This window comes from Prenolepis imparis, unplaced genomic scaffold (genome assembly GCF_030444845.1).
Source record: "Prenolepis imparis isolate NDT839.2.m4 unplaced genomic scaffold, iyPreImpa1.0 SCAF_3, whole genome shotgun sequence".
NCBI lineage: Eukaryota > Metazoa > Arthropoda > Insecta > Hymenoptera > Formicidae > Prenolepis > Prenolepis imparis.
The window spans coordinates 20,149,843-20,169,429 of record NW_028141161.1 but is presented as its reverse complement, the minus strand read 5'-3'; the positions used below and the strand labels follow the sequence as shown (position 1 = coordinate 20,169,429).

The 19,587-nt window shown below is 34.0% G+C and overlaps 2 protein-coding genes and 1 long non-coding RNA gene across 5 annotated transcripts in view; 2 read left to right on the top strand and 1 right to left on the bottom strand.

The window, feature by feature from the left end:
* The window catches only part of LOC145934112 (uncharacterized), a 318,213-nt gene extending 307,639 nt beyond the window's left edge, over positions 1–10,574 (top strand). The window contains exon 5 of the long non-coding RNA XR_014424992.1: positions 10,392–10,574. This is a non-coding gene — a long non-coding RNA (uncharacterized LOC145934112). The remainder of the gene's footprint in view (positions 1–10,391) is intronic.
* On the top strand, positions 1,947–4,387 carry LOC145933485 (3-oxoacyl-[acyl-carrier-protein] reductase FabG-like). The gene is made up of 4 exons (XM_083033213.1): positions 1,947–2,067; positions 2,680–3,002; positions 3,580–3,781; positions 3,901–4,387. Exons 2-4 carry the CDS (start codon positions 2,680–2,682, stop codon positions 4,144–4,146), a joined length of 771 nt encoding a protein of 256 aa, XP_082889339.1. The 5' UTR covers positions 1,947–2,067; the 3' UTR covers positions 4,147–4,387.
* Positions 10,575–14,213: 3,639 nt separating the features above from the next.
* LOC145934106 (uncharacterized) overlaps positions 14,214–19,587 on the bottom strand; it is a 39,264-nt gene continuing 33,890 nt past the window's right edge. For 2 of the 3 annotated variants that reach the window (XM_083034383.1, XM_083034384.1), the window contains exon 6: positions 14,216–19,532. In XM_083034383.1, coding sequence (XP_082890509.1) covers positions 14,691–19,532 — 4,842 coding nt within the window. In that variant the 3' untranslated portion in view covers positions 14,216–14,690. Of the gene's footprint in view, positions 19,533–19,587 lie in introns of all 3 variants that reach the window. The other variant, XM_083034382.1, reaches the window with a different exon arrangement.

Genomic DNA, 19,587 nt, shown 5'->3' with positions numbered 1-19,587 from the left:
TTAACGAGCAAACTTTCGACAAATAAATTTCGTGAATCAGCGCGCGTTTCGCCTCAAGGAGGTGTTCGTTCGTTCGTTCGTTCATTCGTTCGTTATGCGGCCAAGAGATCCGGCGAGCTCTATCTGCGTGCTCTGTAAATGCGAACGAGTTGCAACTGATACATCTCCGGGGCACTCTGAAAGGATAGATTTACATGGTTGACTGTTTACGCGTTCCACTCTAAACGCTTCATTTCGAATGACTATTCAAAGTGAGCGAAAGCGAAAGAGAACGAGATTGCTGCATTTTAACGTCCGACAGATGGATTAATTTTATGGAAACAAATTTCGACTCTATTTAAAATGCTTGAACAATATTGTAAAGAGATTTGACAGATATCCTAATATTCGGACAACTTCGGACATTCTTTGATATTAAAACTTTTAGAATATAGTAACTCATAAAATTGATCAAGTGTTTAGAAAATTTAACAAAATTGTTGGGAAGTTATTAATTAAGTTTAAAAATCTTGTTTGTATTCTTCTGGATAAAGTATAAATTATAAAGATCTTAAATATATAATGAATGTATTTTTTTCTTTTCTCTATTTTTCTTGTTATAACATTCATAATTTTTATAAAATTTTTAAATTTTATCTTGTAATGAATTTTATGAATGAGTATAATTCACATGATTTGCCATCTTTTGATGCAAGCCGATTCAACATATAAAGATAAGTGTACAAGGAATATTTCTGATGAGTAAACTAAATGGATTTTTTTAAAATGCACAACATTTTTACATTTACATTCACATTTTGATATTACATTTATGCAGCGACGCATTTTTGGACATCGGCGGTATGTCGTGCCTCTGTGTGTGTTTACATCCGGACATGATGAAAATATACAACTTTAAATATCTTTTAGATCTGCTCGTTCACAACCGCAAAAATGACTTTGTCATCGGTGCAAATATTCGCCCACGAACATCGAATGGATACTTATTGTTATAGGTCAAGTATATGTTATCGGTATATTTATGCGTAAAACAGAATATAAATTATTATCGCTGTACTTCATCTATTGTTATCTCAGTTTTATTTTAATTAATTATTAGACGCATTTTTTATTTCTGCTAGAAATTTATTTTATTTTGTATTTCGTTTTCATCTACGATCTAAAAATTCGCTGGATGCGAGACTTTACTCAAGATTCATAGGCGTAGCAATGTTACACTATTTGCACTCGAGTTTTTTAATTAAAACGATATTGCTAATAATACTTATTGTATTGTTTTTATTTTCTTAATTGTAGTGTATTCATTTTTTTATGTCTCATATAATTTTTGTGATTTTTATCTCAAGTATTATTTCTTTCTCTTATTTCTTTATGTTACATTTTCTCTTATTTCTTTTTTTATTTAAATATTTCTTTTAAGTTTTACATTTCAAAGTGCACTATTAAGAGCAATTTATAAAACGAACTGATTAATCAAATAAATAACGATCTGTGATATATAGTTATAATATTATTGAGCGACATATTTTTGTCAAAATAAAACTCTTCTCTTTTTGTGTGGCCATTTTTTTATATAATTATATTATTATAACATATACATTACACACATGCTCATCTTACTACTCCCTAAGTCAATTATCTGTTATCGCAAATAATATGTATGCTAGAATTTAATTACATTTTCCTTTTTCTAAAGCTGTGCTAAAAGCACCTTTTTTTTCAGTTAATTTTTAATAATTTTTATTTTGTTATATAATAACCGCAATTTTTTATTTATTAATAAGATAAAAATTATTTAGAATTGGATAAGATTCTTGACAACATTTTCAAAGAACTAGGTGAATAATTGATATCAACATCCCTGAGCCACAAATAGCGAAGAGTGGGGTAATTCTTATAAATCTGTTAAAATGCGAGCCACTTGTTAATCGTATACATTTTGATCTGTGACTACCTGTGTCTTCACATTAAGAACGTATTTCCAATAAATTAAGTGATACGATATTAAATAGTGTGTTTTTCAAGTTCACATTTCCATATCAAAAGCGATTGCAATCGATTATTACAGTAAGTATTACATACATATTTGTATATTTGTTACAAAACTCAAGTCCATTTTAAACTATAAAGTGCGTCAAAATTTGAAACAATTCTATATACATTCTAATTTATTTATAATTTTATATGTAATACAGAGAATATTTGTAAAGTATATGTACGTGATATATATCTATACACATATATATACATCAGGACACACACATACGTGACACATGAGATTCTAAATAAAATTCTATTTTGAATTTTGAATGTCAAAATTATAAATTGTCTAAAGCGAGCTTTATATCGCATTATTTGCACAACTTAAAATCCATCTTTTGTTAGTTGCACTTTTTATATATCGCGTCACCTTTCTCTTTCTTTCTCTAAAAATCTAATTTATTTTTCAATAACCAGAGAATACTAATTTAATAATAGCATAGCTAAATAATAATGTTGAATGAAGAATAAATTTAATAAATAGGTTAGCGAAAGAGAAAGAGAGAGAGAAGGAGAGAGAAACTAATTGTCTTTACACTATGTCAATTTTATCCAATAAATTATACTTATTATTCCATGATATTTTTTTAATAATTTAGAATTATAAACTTTTAAAGAAAGTTTAATATTTTATTCTAGATGTCTTTTGCGAAAAAAGTCATTTTGATATCAGGAGCCAGTTCGGGAATTGGAGCAGCAACGGCTCTTCGATTTGCCCAGCTTGGTGCATGGCTGTCGCTAACTGGACGCAATAAAGATAAATTAAAAAAAGTAGCCGAACAATGCAACTTGGAACCATACAAAATGTTTATTGTAACGGGGAATCTAACTAACGAGGACGATGTGAAAAATATTATCAATTTAACGATCATGCATTATGGCAGATTAGATGTTTTAGTTAATAACGCTGGAACGCTGGAGATCGGTAGCATAGAGACTACAAGTTTGGAACAATTTGATAGGTGTAATAATGATCTAAGTTTAATGTGTAATATATTTAAGCCTATCTATATATAATACATTGATACAAACATCGATACACCATAAATACATTCCGTTTTACGCATGATATGCGCATGAAACAACAGAAGATCTATTGTATATGACGTGAACTATAGATTTTTTGTCACTTCATGCGCATCATGCGTAAAACAGAATATACCTTAAGGTCTATCTACATAAGACGCAAAACGCAAGTCGCAGATCGCAAGATTTGACGCAGCATGACTTATTTCAGGCCGCATGCTTCAATACACAGAATACACAGAAGTTAGGCATTTCATCTTTTGTATTCTGTGTCGAAGCAACCTCAATCAGGACATATTTTGTCATATTTATATTTATATTCTTGTCATATTTGTCTTGAGTTTTGCGTTCTGCGACTTGCGACCCACGTTTTGCGTCTTATGTAGATAGGGCTTTATATATAATACATCAATACAAAAAAACTGAATAAATGTGTTGTATGTGTATGTGTGTGTGTGTGTGTGTAAAACCTTGAATATGCTTCAAGTTATGATACAAAACATGTATTTTCAGATGTTTCAATTTAAACGTTCGCTCAGCATATCAACTGACAACATTGGCAGTGCCGTATCTGATTAAAACCAAGGGCAACATCGTTAACGTTTCTAGCGTTGCTGGATTACGAGCTTTCCCAAATTTCCTGTCATATACTATGACTAAGGCAGCTTTGGATCAATTTACACGTTGTACCGCTTTAGATTTGGCGCCGAAACAGGTATGCGCAAGAAAATATTATTCTTTCTTCAATAGCTTATTATTATATTACTTTTATACTTATTATTTATTTATTATTCATTGTTTTTAATCGCTCATATTATCACTAAAATGTACTAGGTGCGCGTAAATAGCGTAAATCCTGGTGTCATAAAAACGGGTCTCTATCTTAACAGTGGAATGAACAGGGAACAGATGGAGATGTTTTTCGAACACAGCAAAGAAACGAATGCGTTAGGAAGATTGGGCGATGTAAAGGATGTCGCAAATGCTATTACGTTTCTGGCGAGTGATGATAGTTCTAGTTATATAACAGGCGTAACATTACCTGTTGATGGAGGTAAACAAATTATGTGTCCCCTTTAGAAATATCATGGGTTATATTGCAAACAATGTGTAATATATTTAACATACACACACGTACAATATTACATATATATTATATACATATACGAGATTAATAATATATTAGCATCAATATATAAAGAGCAGGCACTCTCTATATTTTTGTATTGTAATTATTATGTTAAATGGTATCAACAAAACATGTTACAAATGTTCAAGATTTATTTTGTACTTCTAACTTGTATAGAAATATAATTAGTTGTTACGTCTGTCATAATATTTTTATAAAGCAAATTATATTCGCGTGTTTATATCTAACAAAGTAAAAGCAAATTAAAATAAAAAATACAAATATATTTTAATAATTCTTTTTTTATTATATATGAAGTGTTTGTAAATAAGTTTATATAATACATTAAAATTTTTTGTAATTTTTATTGTTAAAAATATAATATAAACGATTATTTCCAACAATGTTTTCAATTTTATAATATAAGTTTTGTAGAAAAAGTTAGCGAAGATTATAGTGTTAGTGATTTTATTAAAATTTTATGATTTGATATCAATCTGCTTTTGAAAGGTAAGAGAAATTATAATATACTTGTCTCGACTTTTTTGTGCATGCTTATACAATAAAGTCTTGTTAATTTTGCTATTCAATCGTGCATTTGCATGACAATTACACACACGAAGCTATAACTATCTATTGTCATAGGCATAAAATTAAAATTTTTTTCCAATTTACTTATCTTTAAAGAGTACTTATTATTAAAAGTAATAAAGCATTTAAATGTATAATTGCATTGTAAGTGTTACAGTGTTGTATTATAGAATTTCAAGTAGAGATATAGAAGTGTAGAGTATGTTATCACTACACTTTATTTAAATTGTAATAAGTTTAGTATGTATTAAAGTAGTTCTCATTTAAATTATTACATGTATTATATTATTATATACATATATGCAAGTATTTATAGTACATTATGCAAATATATATAATATATCTTTAAACATGATTACCAAAGTTGTAATCTTAATTAAACATTCGATTTTTTAATTATAAGTTATAACCGCGATACAAGAGATTTCCAAATTGTTGTATATTTTTCACAAAATTTTCTTCTCGTCAAGTTTTGCTGCTGCTTTACTCTGCAATCTTGTATGTATATATGTACTTACACGGTACTACGATCTTTCTATAATTATTGATCTGACTGATTGTCAAAAAGTTTGTAGTCTACTAATAAGATTTAGTTTCGTTACTTATTCATTAACTTGCATTTAAAAAGTAGATTTTACAACATTGGCAGAAACGAAACTTTGAAGGAAGTAATGACTTTGTGTGCGACCGGCGGAATATCGAGCTGCATCTCGCGACTTTAATAGTTCAACTTCCACCTTCGTTCCGTCCACCGGATGAAGTTCACTTGTCTGTCGTTAACTCCACGCGTTAACTCCACGTCGACGCAAAGCACAAGTAGCTTAAAAACTAATAAATAACTGTCATCCGGCCGTGTCTGCTTCCCTTTTCTTTGTCCCGCTGTGCATTTCTCGTATCGCTCGCTTTTCTTCATTCCTCACGTCATCATTTTATTCTTTTTGCTATTCAAAAAAAACGGGACCTTTATCTTGCTCTATATACTCTATTCCTGGATATGTATAAAATATCTTATACAAAATAATTTAATAGCATAAGCTTAAAGATAAAAAAAATATTTGGGATATTGTGTAATCAAATACGTTTTTTTACTAAGATTTTTTTTTACTTTTATTAAATTTTACATATAAATTAATTTATATTGTAAAAACAAATGTGCACGGAAGTTCAGGCAATAAATAAGGGATTAAATTTAAGTTAAATCTCTTGAATAAAAAAGAATCGATTTCAGTTTTATTTATTTTAGTTTCGCGCGGCCTATGCATTTCTTATATACAATATAGTATTTATATATAGTATATAAAATATAGTATATACATATATAGTATATACACTCGCAGTCGAAGGGGCGGCTAATTGCGGGAAATGTATCTTCCCCCTCCGGTAACAAAATTCGCTCATAGCCCACGGAATGGCTCGACAAAGCTAATTCCTCGCCGAGTTTCTCGCTTCTAAAGCCGAAGTCTCATAAATTCAACGAAATCTCTTGACGTCCGCTAAGATTTAGTCGAAAAAAAGAAAGAACAAGTCGCGCGCTCGCGGGTGAATTATTTTGCGATCCGACAGTCTGGATTATTGCAATATTAACCTCTCCTTTCGACGAGATTCTAAAGCTTCTTTGGCGAAATCTCAGCGACTCATTTCGTCGCTTCTCCGCATTTGTCATAAATGATAACAGATATTTTATCTGCACACATGGTTGATGAATAAATTCTCACCCATAAACTATAATGATTCACGATTTATAAAGACTAATCGTTAATTGTAATCAAAATCGAATTCTTTCTTAAGATCAATTTTTAGCTAATTAGCAATTATAAATTACTCGCATAGTGCAAAGGTTTTTTTTTAAATTGAATTTCAAAGATTTATTTTGATTGCAGAGACCTATCGTCTTTTCTTGCAACGTTTTGCAAGAAATTGGCACGTCCGATCCTCGCGATCCGTGCACGTCGATCTGAAACGAGTGTTTAAAAGAGTGATACGTTGGAAAAGAACGTGATAGATACGCGCGGTAGGCGGTGGTCGAAGTTACACCACCCGCCTACATACCATGGCAATAAAATGAATTTATCGATGCCGCAAAACGGCGGCTCCTTACTCGCTCTCCTCCCGCGGTCGTACTTCATTTTGCCGATATTAAATGCTGTAAATTCAGACCGCCACCTCCATCTCTCTTCCCCTCTTTGCCTACTTCGTTCTCTAGCTACCATCGCCACAGGGTGTTGGAGAATCGATGAACATGTGTGTATGTATGTGCGTATAGTATGTATATGCATATATGCTCATGTGCAATGAGTTGATATCATACATCATCGAACACATCTTGATAGCAGCTAATATTAACACATAAATAAAAAGTACATCTTATTTAACAAAGCAATTTAAAATAAAATATCTATTTTATGATAAAAAATTATGCATAAAAATATAGAAATTTATTTTACTTTTTTAATAAAATGTTTTTTTATAGACATTTTGATAATTGTCGAATTTGAAGACATGAGATCGTTGAAAATTATTTAAGCTTAAAAAAAGTGTATATTACCAACAATTTTCAAATTTTCAAAGTTGAGATTTTCTTCCAAACAAAACTTTTGTATGACTTTAGCATATTTTTCTGTAGTTTTGATAAATATGTCAGTTTGCTCAGAATTTTTATTTAATTTCAAAAAAGATCATTTTAAAAAAGTATGAATGATATAATCTGAGAATACAATCTGAGAACTATCTAAATATCTTTTTGTGACTATAAATTTTCATTTTATATTTAAACTTTTAAAATTGGAAGTTAGGCACAAAAGCAATATATCAGTTTTAATGTCGCTCCTTTATAAGCTACATTATAAAGCATTATAGAGCAAAAAATAAACACAATTCTACTTTTCAACTACATCATATTACAGCTACATTATGCCACAGTAATTATATTACTTTATATCTATATTACTATGTAGTAAAATAATTACAGGTATATGTGATATCCAAATATCAAATTATATTCTCATTATGCATTAAACTAACACAATTACATCACGTTGCTATTACATTACGTTATTTGATCAACGTGACTATCGATTGAAAAAGAGCTACTACCGATATCTCGCTATCGTAAAGTAACTTATTAAATAAAATCATGACGCATCGCACAAATGAATCGATTCGCAGTCATTGCGTCGTCGATTATGATCGGACTTCTCGTCGGAATTTCGTTCAGGACGCACATGAACGCTTCTGCCTTCATCCGAGCGCAATATCGACGGTTACTTCGTAATCAGACTCGTAAAAGTGAGGTTTACGAACTTACGCAAAAAAAACCCAATCATATCCGCGTGTAACGATGGCGAGAGGAAAATAACGAGGCGGCGAAACGCCGCCACGTGCAAGCACTCGTGTCATCGTTGCATAAAATTCGTTGCATCAACGCCAGGGATTTTCGTTCGATCGAAAAACCAACCGGACTGCGGATTTATGTTGTAACTTTGTGACGACAACGAAACTCGAATATTAAAATCGCGCGTTTTATCGAGATATTTTTCAGAACTATCGCTGTCAACAGTATATTCTTATAGCAAATGTCCATTTATACTATGATTATTATCTGCTTTTTATTAAATGTTTTCATACACACAACGCACACAATTAGAATTAGATATATTGTGAAGTCGTTTTCCCTTTTATACACTATTTAATTTAAAATCAGTAAACTAATAGCAATCTTTGAAACGTTTAAAAAAGTATGAAAACATATTGTTTAAATCCTAAATTATTTTTTTTACAAAATTTCGTCAAAATAATTTTTCGATTTTGATATATTTAAATATTTTTTATTATATAAACAATTATCTAAAAATATTACATATTTTAAATGTTTCTAAAGGTATCACAAAAGCTATTAACTACATTATTATATCAATTTTTAGAAAATAAAAAGTTTAATTTAAAAAAGATTACACGAGATATAACCAATCTAATTTAAAGGAGAAAAAAAATGTCTTGAAAGCAATAAAATATATCTGTGTCACGACAATAGATTTCTAAATAACACGACGATAGATTCATAAATATATATATATATATATATATATATATATATATATAAAGAAATATATCGTACATTGAATAGATCATGAAAGGAATTTTCAGTATAAAAAATAAGTTATATTACGAGATGTACATGTGTAACGTCGAAAAAAAGAAATAAGCTATCACACGCACATTTTAACATTAACATTTTAACGAAAAAACTTGTATTACAATATTTTACACACAAGGGGATTATACAGTAATGAGAAGAGCAACGCACATGAGAGAGAGAAAGCATGCATAACAATTTGATTGACTTATACTTGGTATTGAAAATTGCAGACAATCTCGATATATGTGGATGTTTTATTTTTATCTTCTAAATATCAATATTATATCTTCGATTTGCTTTTCTACAAAAAAAAGAATAATCTATTGCGCATGACTATAGTAAGCACTGTCGATCTGAATAATCCTGTCCTCGCGAAATGCAAACAGAAAAAACTGCAAGTCTTTCTCGAGACATACATACATAAATTCACTGCGATCATCACGTTTTTTTTTTCCTTTTTTTTTTGCTCGGCTTTCTGCTGCGCTATCTCCGAACTATGTGTGCGAGCATAAACGAGCATCGTTACGCTTGCATCAGCATCAAAGGCAAATACGACGCGTGGAGAACGGGGCACGTGGCGGCAATTTTCAGAACGCGACAGGGGGAGGCATATGTGTCGGACCGGCCTTTATCGACGTGGGGGAAAAGAAGCGACGTTCTAGAAACGCGATGCGCGCATTGCGACGATGCAATTAATTATCAATCCCCGCATCTCTCCGCGGTCACAAACTCTAGCATCCGTATCTCTTTTATGACATCGCGCATTATCGGCCATGAGACGTGCCATTTTCGCGGAGCGAAAAAATTAATTCGATGATTCCGACGCTTTTTATCTAGTAATTAGACATGCATGATACCGGGAAAACTGAAAATTTTTAAATAAAAATAATAATAATAATAATAATTAATAGAAACAATAAAGTATATGCGTCCTAGTTACTGCGTTTGACTCTTGGCACTTGGCTTTGCCATTTTTATCTCGACTAGAACAACACAAGCGCGCGCTATGCTTCGGTTTTATGTCAAAAAAAATATTTTTTTAAAAATAATATAGAATTTGTTTAAACTCGATTAATATTTTTTCATAGAAATCAGCTGATTAAAGCGTTAATTTGCTAATTAAATTTTAAAATAATATGTTAAAAAATTAAAATAGTAATATGTTGTAAATACTATGTTATAATATCTTATTCTCGATTAATATATTTTGATAGAAATCAGCTGATAACTTTCAAAAATATTAATCGAGTTTAAAGTATTATAACATATTATTTAAAATATATTATTATTTAAAAAATTTATTAGCAAATTAACGCTTTAATCAGCTGATTTTTGTCAAAAAAATATTAATGAAGCAAAAATTTGCTAATTAAATATTCTATCTTACTTATATTAATATTTATATTGTGTATGTTGTAATGCGAAATAATAAGATTATTCTAATATATGTATATATTTTATTTGTTACAGATAGCATTGCGATACACAGTGCGATTCACGTGTCGGGAGTGCCATGTAAAAAATCGCACATCAGGAGTACCGTGTAAAGTGTCGGATAATCGTAATTACTCGTGTTTTCGCGAGTGTCGTGAGTACTACGAAGGAGCAATGTCGATCAAAAGAAGAGGAGGAGGCCCGGGGAGGCATCATACAACAGTGGGGTAACTGTGAGGTATGCAATATAAAAATATTTCTTAAAAACTGCATTGTTCATGAGATATTCGACACACACATATGCACTGGCGGATCCTGGGGAGGGGGTTAAACCCCCCCCCTTGCAAATTTAAAGAAACAGTTTTGCTGAATTTGTTTAAAAAATATAAATAAAGAAAAACAAACATTAAAGAGCTATCGACGTCTGAGGATCCGCTAGTGTATATATATAAGTATAAGATACACTGTAAATTATATTCATTACGCATTCAAGGAGTTAAGTATAGATTAAGTCAGACATAGGACGAAATGATGAGATAATTTCATTGCACGAAAATAATTAGGTGAAATTCTTTATATCTATATAATATATACCTATATAATATATATTATATCTATATAACATATATTATATCTATATAATATATATTATATAGATACAAAGAATTTCGCCTAATTATTTTCGTACAACAAAATTATCTCATTATTTCGTCCTATGTCTGACTTAATCTATACTTAATTCCTTGAATGCGTAATGAGTATAATTTACAATGTATCTTATACATACATATTGTATATATTATATAGATATAAAGAATTTCGCCTAATTATTTTCCTGCAACGAAATTATCATCATTTCGTCCTATGTCTGACTTAATCTAAACTTAACTCCTTGAATGCGTAATAAGTATAATTTACAGTGTATCTTATACATACATATTGTATATATTATATAGATATAAAGAATTTCGCCTAATTATTTTCGTGCAACGAAATTATCTCATCATTTCGTCCTATGTCTGACTTAATCTAAACTTAACTCCTTGAATTCGTAATGAGTATAATTTACAGTGTATCTTATACTTTTATATATATATATTTTATATATATATTATATATATAAATATATAAAAATATAAGATACACTGTAAATTATACTCATTACGAATTCAAGGAATTAAGTATAGATTAAGTCAGACATAGGACGAATAATGAGATAATTTCGTTGCACGAAAATAATTAGGCAAAATTCTTTATATCTATATAATATATACAATATGTATGTATAAGATACATTGTAAATTATACTCATTACGCATTCAAGGAGTTAAGTTTAGATTAAGTCAGACATAGGACGAAATGATGAAATAATTTCGTTGCATGAAAATAATTAGGCGAGAAATTCTTTATATCTATATAATATATATATATATATATATATATATATATATACACTGGCGGATCCTGGGGGGGGGGGGGGTTAAACCCCCCCCCTTGCAAATTAAAAGAAACAGTTTTGCTGAATTTGTTTAAAAAATATAAATAAAGAAAAACAAACATTAAAGAGCTATCGACGTCGTTGATCCTGGAATAAAAGCTAATCATAAAACCAAAAATATTAAATAAAATAATTTTGCAAACCCCCCCCCCCCCTCCCCCCTATTATCGACGTCAGGATTCGCTAGTGTGCACTTTATATATCATAATTTTATTAAACGCAAAGTAAGAATATAGATAGATTAAGTAGTACGAGTCAACAATTTCTTACTATATTCATCTTTTTCGTCGCGCAATCACTCAGCAATTAGTATAAAATCATTAATACAAATCAAAAAGAATAAAAGATTATGCACTATATATATTGTAATTTTATTATGCTCAAAGTAAAAATTTAGATAGAAGTAGTAAGTAGTACGAGTAAACAATTTCTTAATACGTTTAGCCTTTTCGTCGCGCAATTACTCAGCTATTAGTATAAAATCATTCCTGCAAATCAAAAACAATAAAAATTATATGCACTTTATATATCATAAGTTTATTATACGCAAAGTAAGAATATAGATTAAGTAGTACGAGTCAACAATTTCTCACTACTTTTAGCCTTTTCGTCGTGCAATCATTTCATCATTAACATAAAATGATATGCGAGTCAAAAACAATAAAAAATAACACGCTCTTTATATATCATAATTTTATTATGCGCAAAGTAAGAATGTAGATAGATTAAGTAGTACGAGTCAACAATTTCTCACTACGGTTAGTTTTTTCGTCGCGCAATCACTTAATCATTAACATAAAATCATAAATGCGAGTCAAAAACAATAAAAAATAACACGTACTTTATATATCACTAGACAACACAAGCGCGCGCCATTTTATTCAAAGATTATATTTAATTTTATTTAATTTTATTATAAACAACTGTCAAAACTGTTAACCTTCGCGATGAGAGAAAGAAAGAAAGGATTTGATTGAATTCAAAATCGAAATGAGTCGCGTGATACTGTCTTCATTTTTTTCCTTCAAGAACTTTATCGGAAAACTGTAAAAATTATTAGTGTTAGAAAACACCTTGTATGTAAAATTATTACGAAAAATTGTCTGTCACAACCTAAATCTGTTTTTAAATCAGAGGTGCATATTCAGCCAGCAAAAATGGACATGCAATTGGATCAGGAAAGAGTTCTCGCGTGTTGAAGATTTATCACGCAATATATAATAAAACAGTCGTAAGCCATCGCTCTACAGGCGCCGTTTCTCCCCCCGTCGAGAGAGCAATATTATTAGAATCGCGATTGCCGGTGTGAATCGTACCATATGCAGCATCGTGCGAAATGCAGCAACAGCAACACATGCGTCTTCATTGAAGCAACGCAATCCGCGTCGGTCGTTCACCCTCGTTTTATTTGATGCTAAATATGAGCCTTCTTGTCTTATGGAATCATCATCGACAAGTATTGTATCTTAGTTAGTACATTGTCAGTATCACAATCATACTAATCGGCAGATTTACATTGTTGTAAAATTTTATAAGAGTATCATATCAGTTATAATAACGAATTTTTTTTATGAACACAGATTTAATAGATATTTTGACTAACAAGACAAAATTAGCAATGCTAAATAAAGCAAGATTAAATGAGCTGATAATATTAGATTTAAAATTACATTGATTAAATTGTTTTTCTTTATTTTAATGAAATATCAATGAAACAAAGAAATAATATAAATATTCATAGAAGAATTTTGCTACTTTTTTATTGTAAAGAATGTTAATATATATATATATATATATATATATATATATATATATATATAATATTATCAAATTTTTATTTATTCGGAAAATAGTATTCATTAAACAATGTTTATGAATAATAGTTATATTTGTCATCTTATATAATAATATAGCAGAATAATATTAATTCCATTTATTACATGATACATTGTACATTCTTAACTATATGAACAAAATAATTCGAACGATTCTCAAATGTCAACGCAAACTGTGGCTTTTTCACTGATTATGCAAACACTGCTTATATAAAGATTTATAGAATTATAAAGATTTGATAGAATACAGATTTTTATAAAGATTTATATATATTTTTTTTAATATAATATTTTTTAAGTATAATAATATTTACAAATTAAATAATTCTTAGCACATTATTGATATTCAAATACACTTTACAATAAGTTTTTACGATAAAAGTAGTATAAAAATTCAAAGTGGACAATCATCACTAATTTAAAAAATATATACTTATCATTATATACAAGATATCTCATTATTTTAATCAAATATATAATGATGATATAAATACAGCATATAATTATGATATATAAATATATCATTATTAGTATGCGAAAAATGTTACTGGCTCTTGATTTAAGATTTCTAAAATTTGAAATATTTAACATTTATTGTTATTTAATTATTTAAATGTTGATTATTAAACATTTATAATGAAGGCATTAAAGATTTAAGCAAACTTAAATATTAAACGTGAAAACGCATCAGACAAATATTAAATTAAACATTGACATGTATTTACGAGCCATATAAGGTCCATTAACACTTTGCGCATAATTACAATCATTAGCATAATGATTAAAGGTAAATCGTTAAATCTAATTAAAGGGCTAATAAAGTTAAAAGGGAACGAAGCGAATATTATTTGTTATTTACAAGTTTTTCTTTCTCCAATATATTTTTATACTTAAATATAATAATTATTATTATTCTTTCTTCGATAATAGTCAAAGTACAAAATATATATATTATATGAAAAATAGATTTACAATTTATGATCGCATGATCATCAGGTTTTCTCAAAACGCATTCGTACCTCTGCTGTTTTCTACGATTCGTCTTCTCTCCTTTAAAAGCTCCAAAAATTTTGCCCTTGGACTACCAGGATACTTTAGTTCCATGTTCAAAGCTCCCACGAATCTAAGATTCGGTGATTCGGTGAGCCTTAAACTATCCTTTGATCTCTGTGTAATTTTTCGCGCGATTTCCTCCTCCACATTGGATGGTTGTCCAGCTTCGTTCGATTTCGCAGGATCTATCGAACAATCAGGATACTCTACTTTTGTCTCGAAAATGATCGGCGCCTCAATTTTGGACGAATTACCATTTTCTTCCGGCGATTCGTTGCTATTGTAGAACTCTTCAAGATCAATCTCAGAATCGATCGATGTCCTTCTCAAGCCAATACTCTCCGTTTGATCGCAAAGTTTTGTTTTTCTAAAATTCCGAGGGCTACTCTCGATTCCGCGTATGTCGTCGAGATAATCTTCGGCGGTGGAAACTTTATCGAAATTAAGGATTCCACGAGCGTCCCGTCGGAAAGTCTCCCGTAACTTGGAGTAAGTTGTCGGGCTTCGCGACCTAAGATCGCGCATTTTCCAGAGGCGTTTCTGTCGGAATTGTCTCGGGCTTCGGTACTCGCTAAAATCGCGCATCAATTGATCGAAAATCTTGCGCTCGAGATCATCCTCCGGAATGATGTCGTCATTCTTATCATCAGAATCATGGTCATCGATTTTAATCCAATCTCGTCGCTCTCTCCCCTTTAATATAGACTGCTTCGTGACGTCAGTTTGAATGGAAGACAAAAAGGGCAAGGAGAACCTAGAAGGACTCGATTTGTTGCAACTTTCAGCGTCGTTTTCGGAAATTACATTGTCGCATTGGCGGATCACGCCGTCCTTGAAGCTGGACATCTTGGAATCTACGCTGAGGCTCGCTAAACTCGATTTAGCGCCAGCAGACTCGACGTCGATGCCGTATCTATCTCGAAGGATCTGGTTATGCTTGTCGGCCTTGTCGATGCAGGCCTCCAGTCTCTCGATACCCTTCAGACATTTCACATAGGACTCGACAGCGACGACTTCGTCCTGTCGCAAATACTCGTCGGTGTCATCTTTCAGGCTCACTTTGCGCCCGCGAAACTCTGTATGATCTCTATTCGTGCTCGGTTTTTTTCCTCGACTGCCTCCTCGTGTCCTGTGACGCTTCCCGTAGCTCTCCAACGTGTTCACGGCACTCATGTACTCGTTGATAGAGTTCAAGTTGCGCATGAAGATCATCGCCTCATTCAAGTATTCTTCAAGAATGTTTTTCCTCTTCGACATTGTGCGAGTGTCTTCGTCGCTGGTGACGCTGTCCGATTCGTTGCGAAGCTCCTCGCGATAATCTTCGTCGGAGATGTCGATCTTCTCATCGTTTAACGATTCTCGAGAGTCCGCAAAATCTTCATCCTCTTTCGAAGCAGGCGGGACTTGCTCGTTCGTCGTCGATTCTGTCTTTCTCTGCTGCGAGGATCGGTCAACTTCGACATTCGATTGGACGATGTCCAAGTTTTCGGTCACAGCTGGCTTCGTCATCTTCTTGATAATGGACTTCACAGCTATCGAGTTTCGCTTCAGTGCCAAGACTTTGCGGTCAACCACGACGTCAGTTATTTCTTCGGGACTGTTGGGATTCGAAAAGGATACCTTCTTCTTATCGATATTATCAGATTGACTGACCGCTTTTACGTTCGTTTCTTCTTCGGAATCGCTATCCATGAGGTACGACGACTTGCCTAGGATCAACGCCTTGTAATCCCGTATTGGATTCTTGTCCAATACCTCGGCAGGTTTCCTCTTCGGAAACTCTATCTCAGTACCATCGAAATCGTCTATCGACGATTCAACTTTAATCGAATCCGCGTGATTTGCCGACTGCAAAGCTTCCTTCTTCGTATGCGCGACAACATCTGGAGGACAAACACTTTCATAATTCTTACAATTCTGCGTATCCATCGTATTCGTAACAATTGATTTTTCCGCAACATTATCTTCTTCATAATCAAGACTATCGTCCGAAAAATTATAATCACAATCCACCAGGATTTCCTTAATTAAAGCAGATTTCTTCAAGTCTTCGAAACTGTTCTCGAAATCTCGATTGCATGATTCGTAAATCGATTCTTCTGAAACTTTATTGACCGAAGTACATTCACCGATTGCTGTAGAAGAAGGCAAATCGTCAACTAGTGGTATAGTGCTTTGCTGCGCGATAGGCGGCACGATCATTATCTCTCTGCTATAATCAATAAATTCTGAGCACGGAAGGGTCCAGTTCGTCCATAAATCATGACAAGCAAGGTTGTGTGTCGGTCTTCTGGGACTCAAACTGCAACTGCGTCTCTTAGCGACGAAAGCTCGCGTTAAGTCGCCTTTGAGGATCGGCCGTTTTCTTTGACAAGGATCCTCGATGTCCCATTCCGTCCTTGTGTCATTCTCCTTCGTCTCTTCAATAACGGAAGAAGTGCCCAGGGAACTCCTAAAGACCATCGATTTCTTCGTTACGGTCTCCTTCGTCAAATCGGAAGTTGCATCGCGACAGCTATTGCTTCTTGGATCTTGAAAGATGTTTTCAATCCTGAAGACTCTGCCGTCCGCCTGAATGGCCGTCGATCTTACTGTAAGATCCTTTAAGAAAGACCCTTCGATCTCGTTCTTGATCTGTTCCGTCTGAGATTCCTTGTCACTGGAAATGGGTCGAGGATTCTCTTCCATGGCATCACTACCATCTGTCACAGCAATCCTCGACTCCAAGCCGTTCGTGCTCTCGATGGTTATGCTGATCATGTCCGGTAGAGATATGGAGATGACATTTTTCTCGGGACTGTTCGCTGGCGCGAGCTGGCCGATCTCGTGAATCAGACCACAGCAATGGTTGTGACTTCTGCTCGCCGAGCTCTCCTTCTGTCGACTCGCTACTTCCCGATTTCCGCTTTCCGTTTGTACCGCCGAGTTCCTGCCAGATGATGCAAGGAATGTGTTGGTCGAACTGTCCGTGCATGGTATCCTCCTGTCAGCTTCTGGATAAAGCTCGGACATCTCGGCGCTAGATAGATTACTCTCCGCGTAATTCTGCGTATCGTCGGAAAGTATGCCGGAGTCATTTCGCGACGAGTGCAGCTCATAGTCGTCGAAGTCGAGATCATTGGCCAAGCTCCCGGCGTCCTTGCAGCGAAAGATGCTGGTTCGCGGTCGTCGATCCGTCAACGTGGCCATGTCTTTCACCCTGAGAACGGGTAACCGAAAGCGATTCGGCGTCGCGACAGCCGGGACATCGTAATCCGCGTGCTCTTCTGTGAGAACCGCCGCGTCCTGAAGAACCACCTTGGGCTCGTCCGTCAAGCACGCCGTATCCTTGAGACGCAGCGTCGACGGCTCCTCCGTCTGCGTGTCTACGTTGATTCTACGTCGTCTCATCAGCATCTTCCGTGATATCTCCTGGAGCCTCGATCGTGCTATGAGACTGCTAGGAGACACTTTGACATCAGTGCCTTCCGGCGGCGAACGAGTGCCCGATGTGTTGCTAGTCGCCATATTATTACTGCTCTCCTCCGTGTGTTTTCTGCTGGAGTAAAGCCTCTCCGTGACGGCCGCGACGATATCGGCACGTTTTATTCGCTGAATTGCCGTGTGATGTCGAACACCGCCTGCAGTCGTCGCCGCTTCCTGATCTAAGGAGTTCTTTCTGCGTAATAGCTTGTCACGTGTTAAGCTAGAGATCAGAATCTGCTCGTCCTTGGAGCTACTCGAGCTACTGTCCTTGCTAGTCTTCCTCTTCAGGTTCTCCAAGCTCGGTTTTCTGCCAATGTTATAGCCGCCTGTCTTGCCAATATTGGAATCCTTCGAGCTCTTGTCGGATTCGTTGCTGTTCTTCCTCTGCAGATGATCCTTACTGCCGACGTTACCGATCGCTCTCCAAATGTTTCCCGATTTAGCGTTCACCTTGCGATCGTCGATCTCGCGGATGTTGTTGAGCTTTTTCCCACGATCGGGCAGCGCTGGACGCTTCTCTAAATTCGTGTGCGATCGCTGAAGTTGATCTAAGATCGAGGATTCCTTCTTTTTGCTGATACCATCGATGGAGCCAAATATCTTCGAGACGTTCAAATTCGATGATGGCAAATCAATCGAGTTTTGTTTGTTAAACTTACCTCTCGGTCCGCTTCTTCCAACAGATGCCGGACTTGACGGAGTTCTATGAAACTCGCCGATCTCCGAGTCGCCCAAAGTGTTGCAGGAATTCACCGAATTGCTGCGATCGTCAGGATCGACGTCGTCGATCTTCTCTACCCCCTCAAATTCCTCGTTGCCACCTTCTATGAAATCGGCGTCGATCGAATCTTCCTGCACCTCGTCGGAGCAGATTTCTTCGATTTGCGTCGACGACTCCTGCAAGCTGTCGTCTGGCTTAATCAACACGGCCACCAGCGTCGGTATATCCACGAAGACCGGCTCGTTAATCTCATTCACCCCCTCGTCTTCTTCATCGTTCAGCTCAGTGACCTTGGCTTGATTGTAATTGTTGATAAAGCGATAGGGGATTCGTAAATGTTCGTACGACCTAAACTTTCTGACGGATCTTGAAGAGCCGATCTCACAAATCGTCACATTATCACTAGAGTTGAATCTTCTGATCGGAATCACGTCGAGCGAACTGTCATTCTTTGATTGTGCAAATTCGTCCTTGGGATCGGACTCTTTGAGCCGCGAAGTGTTGAGCGGTTCCTGCTCTTCGCGATACTGAGGATCCGTCGCCAAATCCTTTGAACTTTGAACTTTGCCGCAGCAACACGATACTTTAGTCTGCTGGTCGATATCCTGCAACAAGATTCGTATAACCAATATTATTTTAATTTTAACTGAGAGAGAATAT

Coding starts and splice junctions, on each gene's coding strand:
- LOC145933485 (XM_083033213.1), top strand. CDS start 2,680: ATGTCTTTTGCGAAAAAAGTCATTTTGATATCAGGAGCCAGTTCGGGA. Junction 3,003..3,579: donor AGTTTGGAACAATTTGATAG/GTGTAATAATGA, acceptor ATGTATTTTCAG/ATGTTTCAATTTAAACGTTC. Junction 3,782..3,900: donor TAGATTTGGCGCCGAAACAG/GTATGCGCAAGA, acceptor AAAATGTACTAG/GTGCGCGTAAATAGCGTAAA.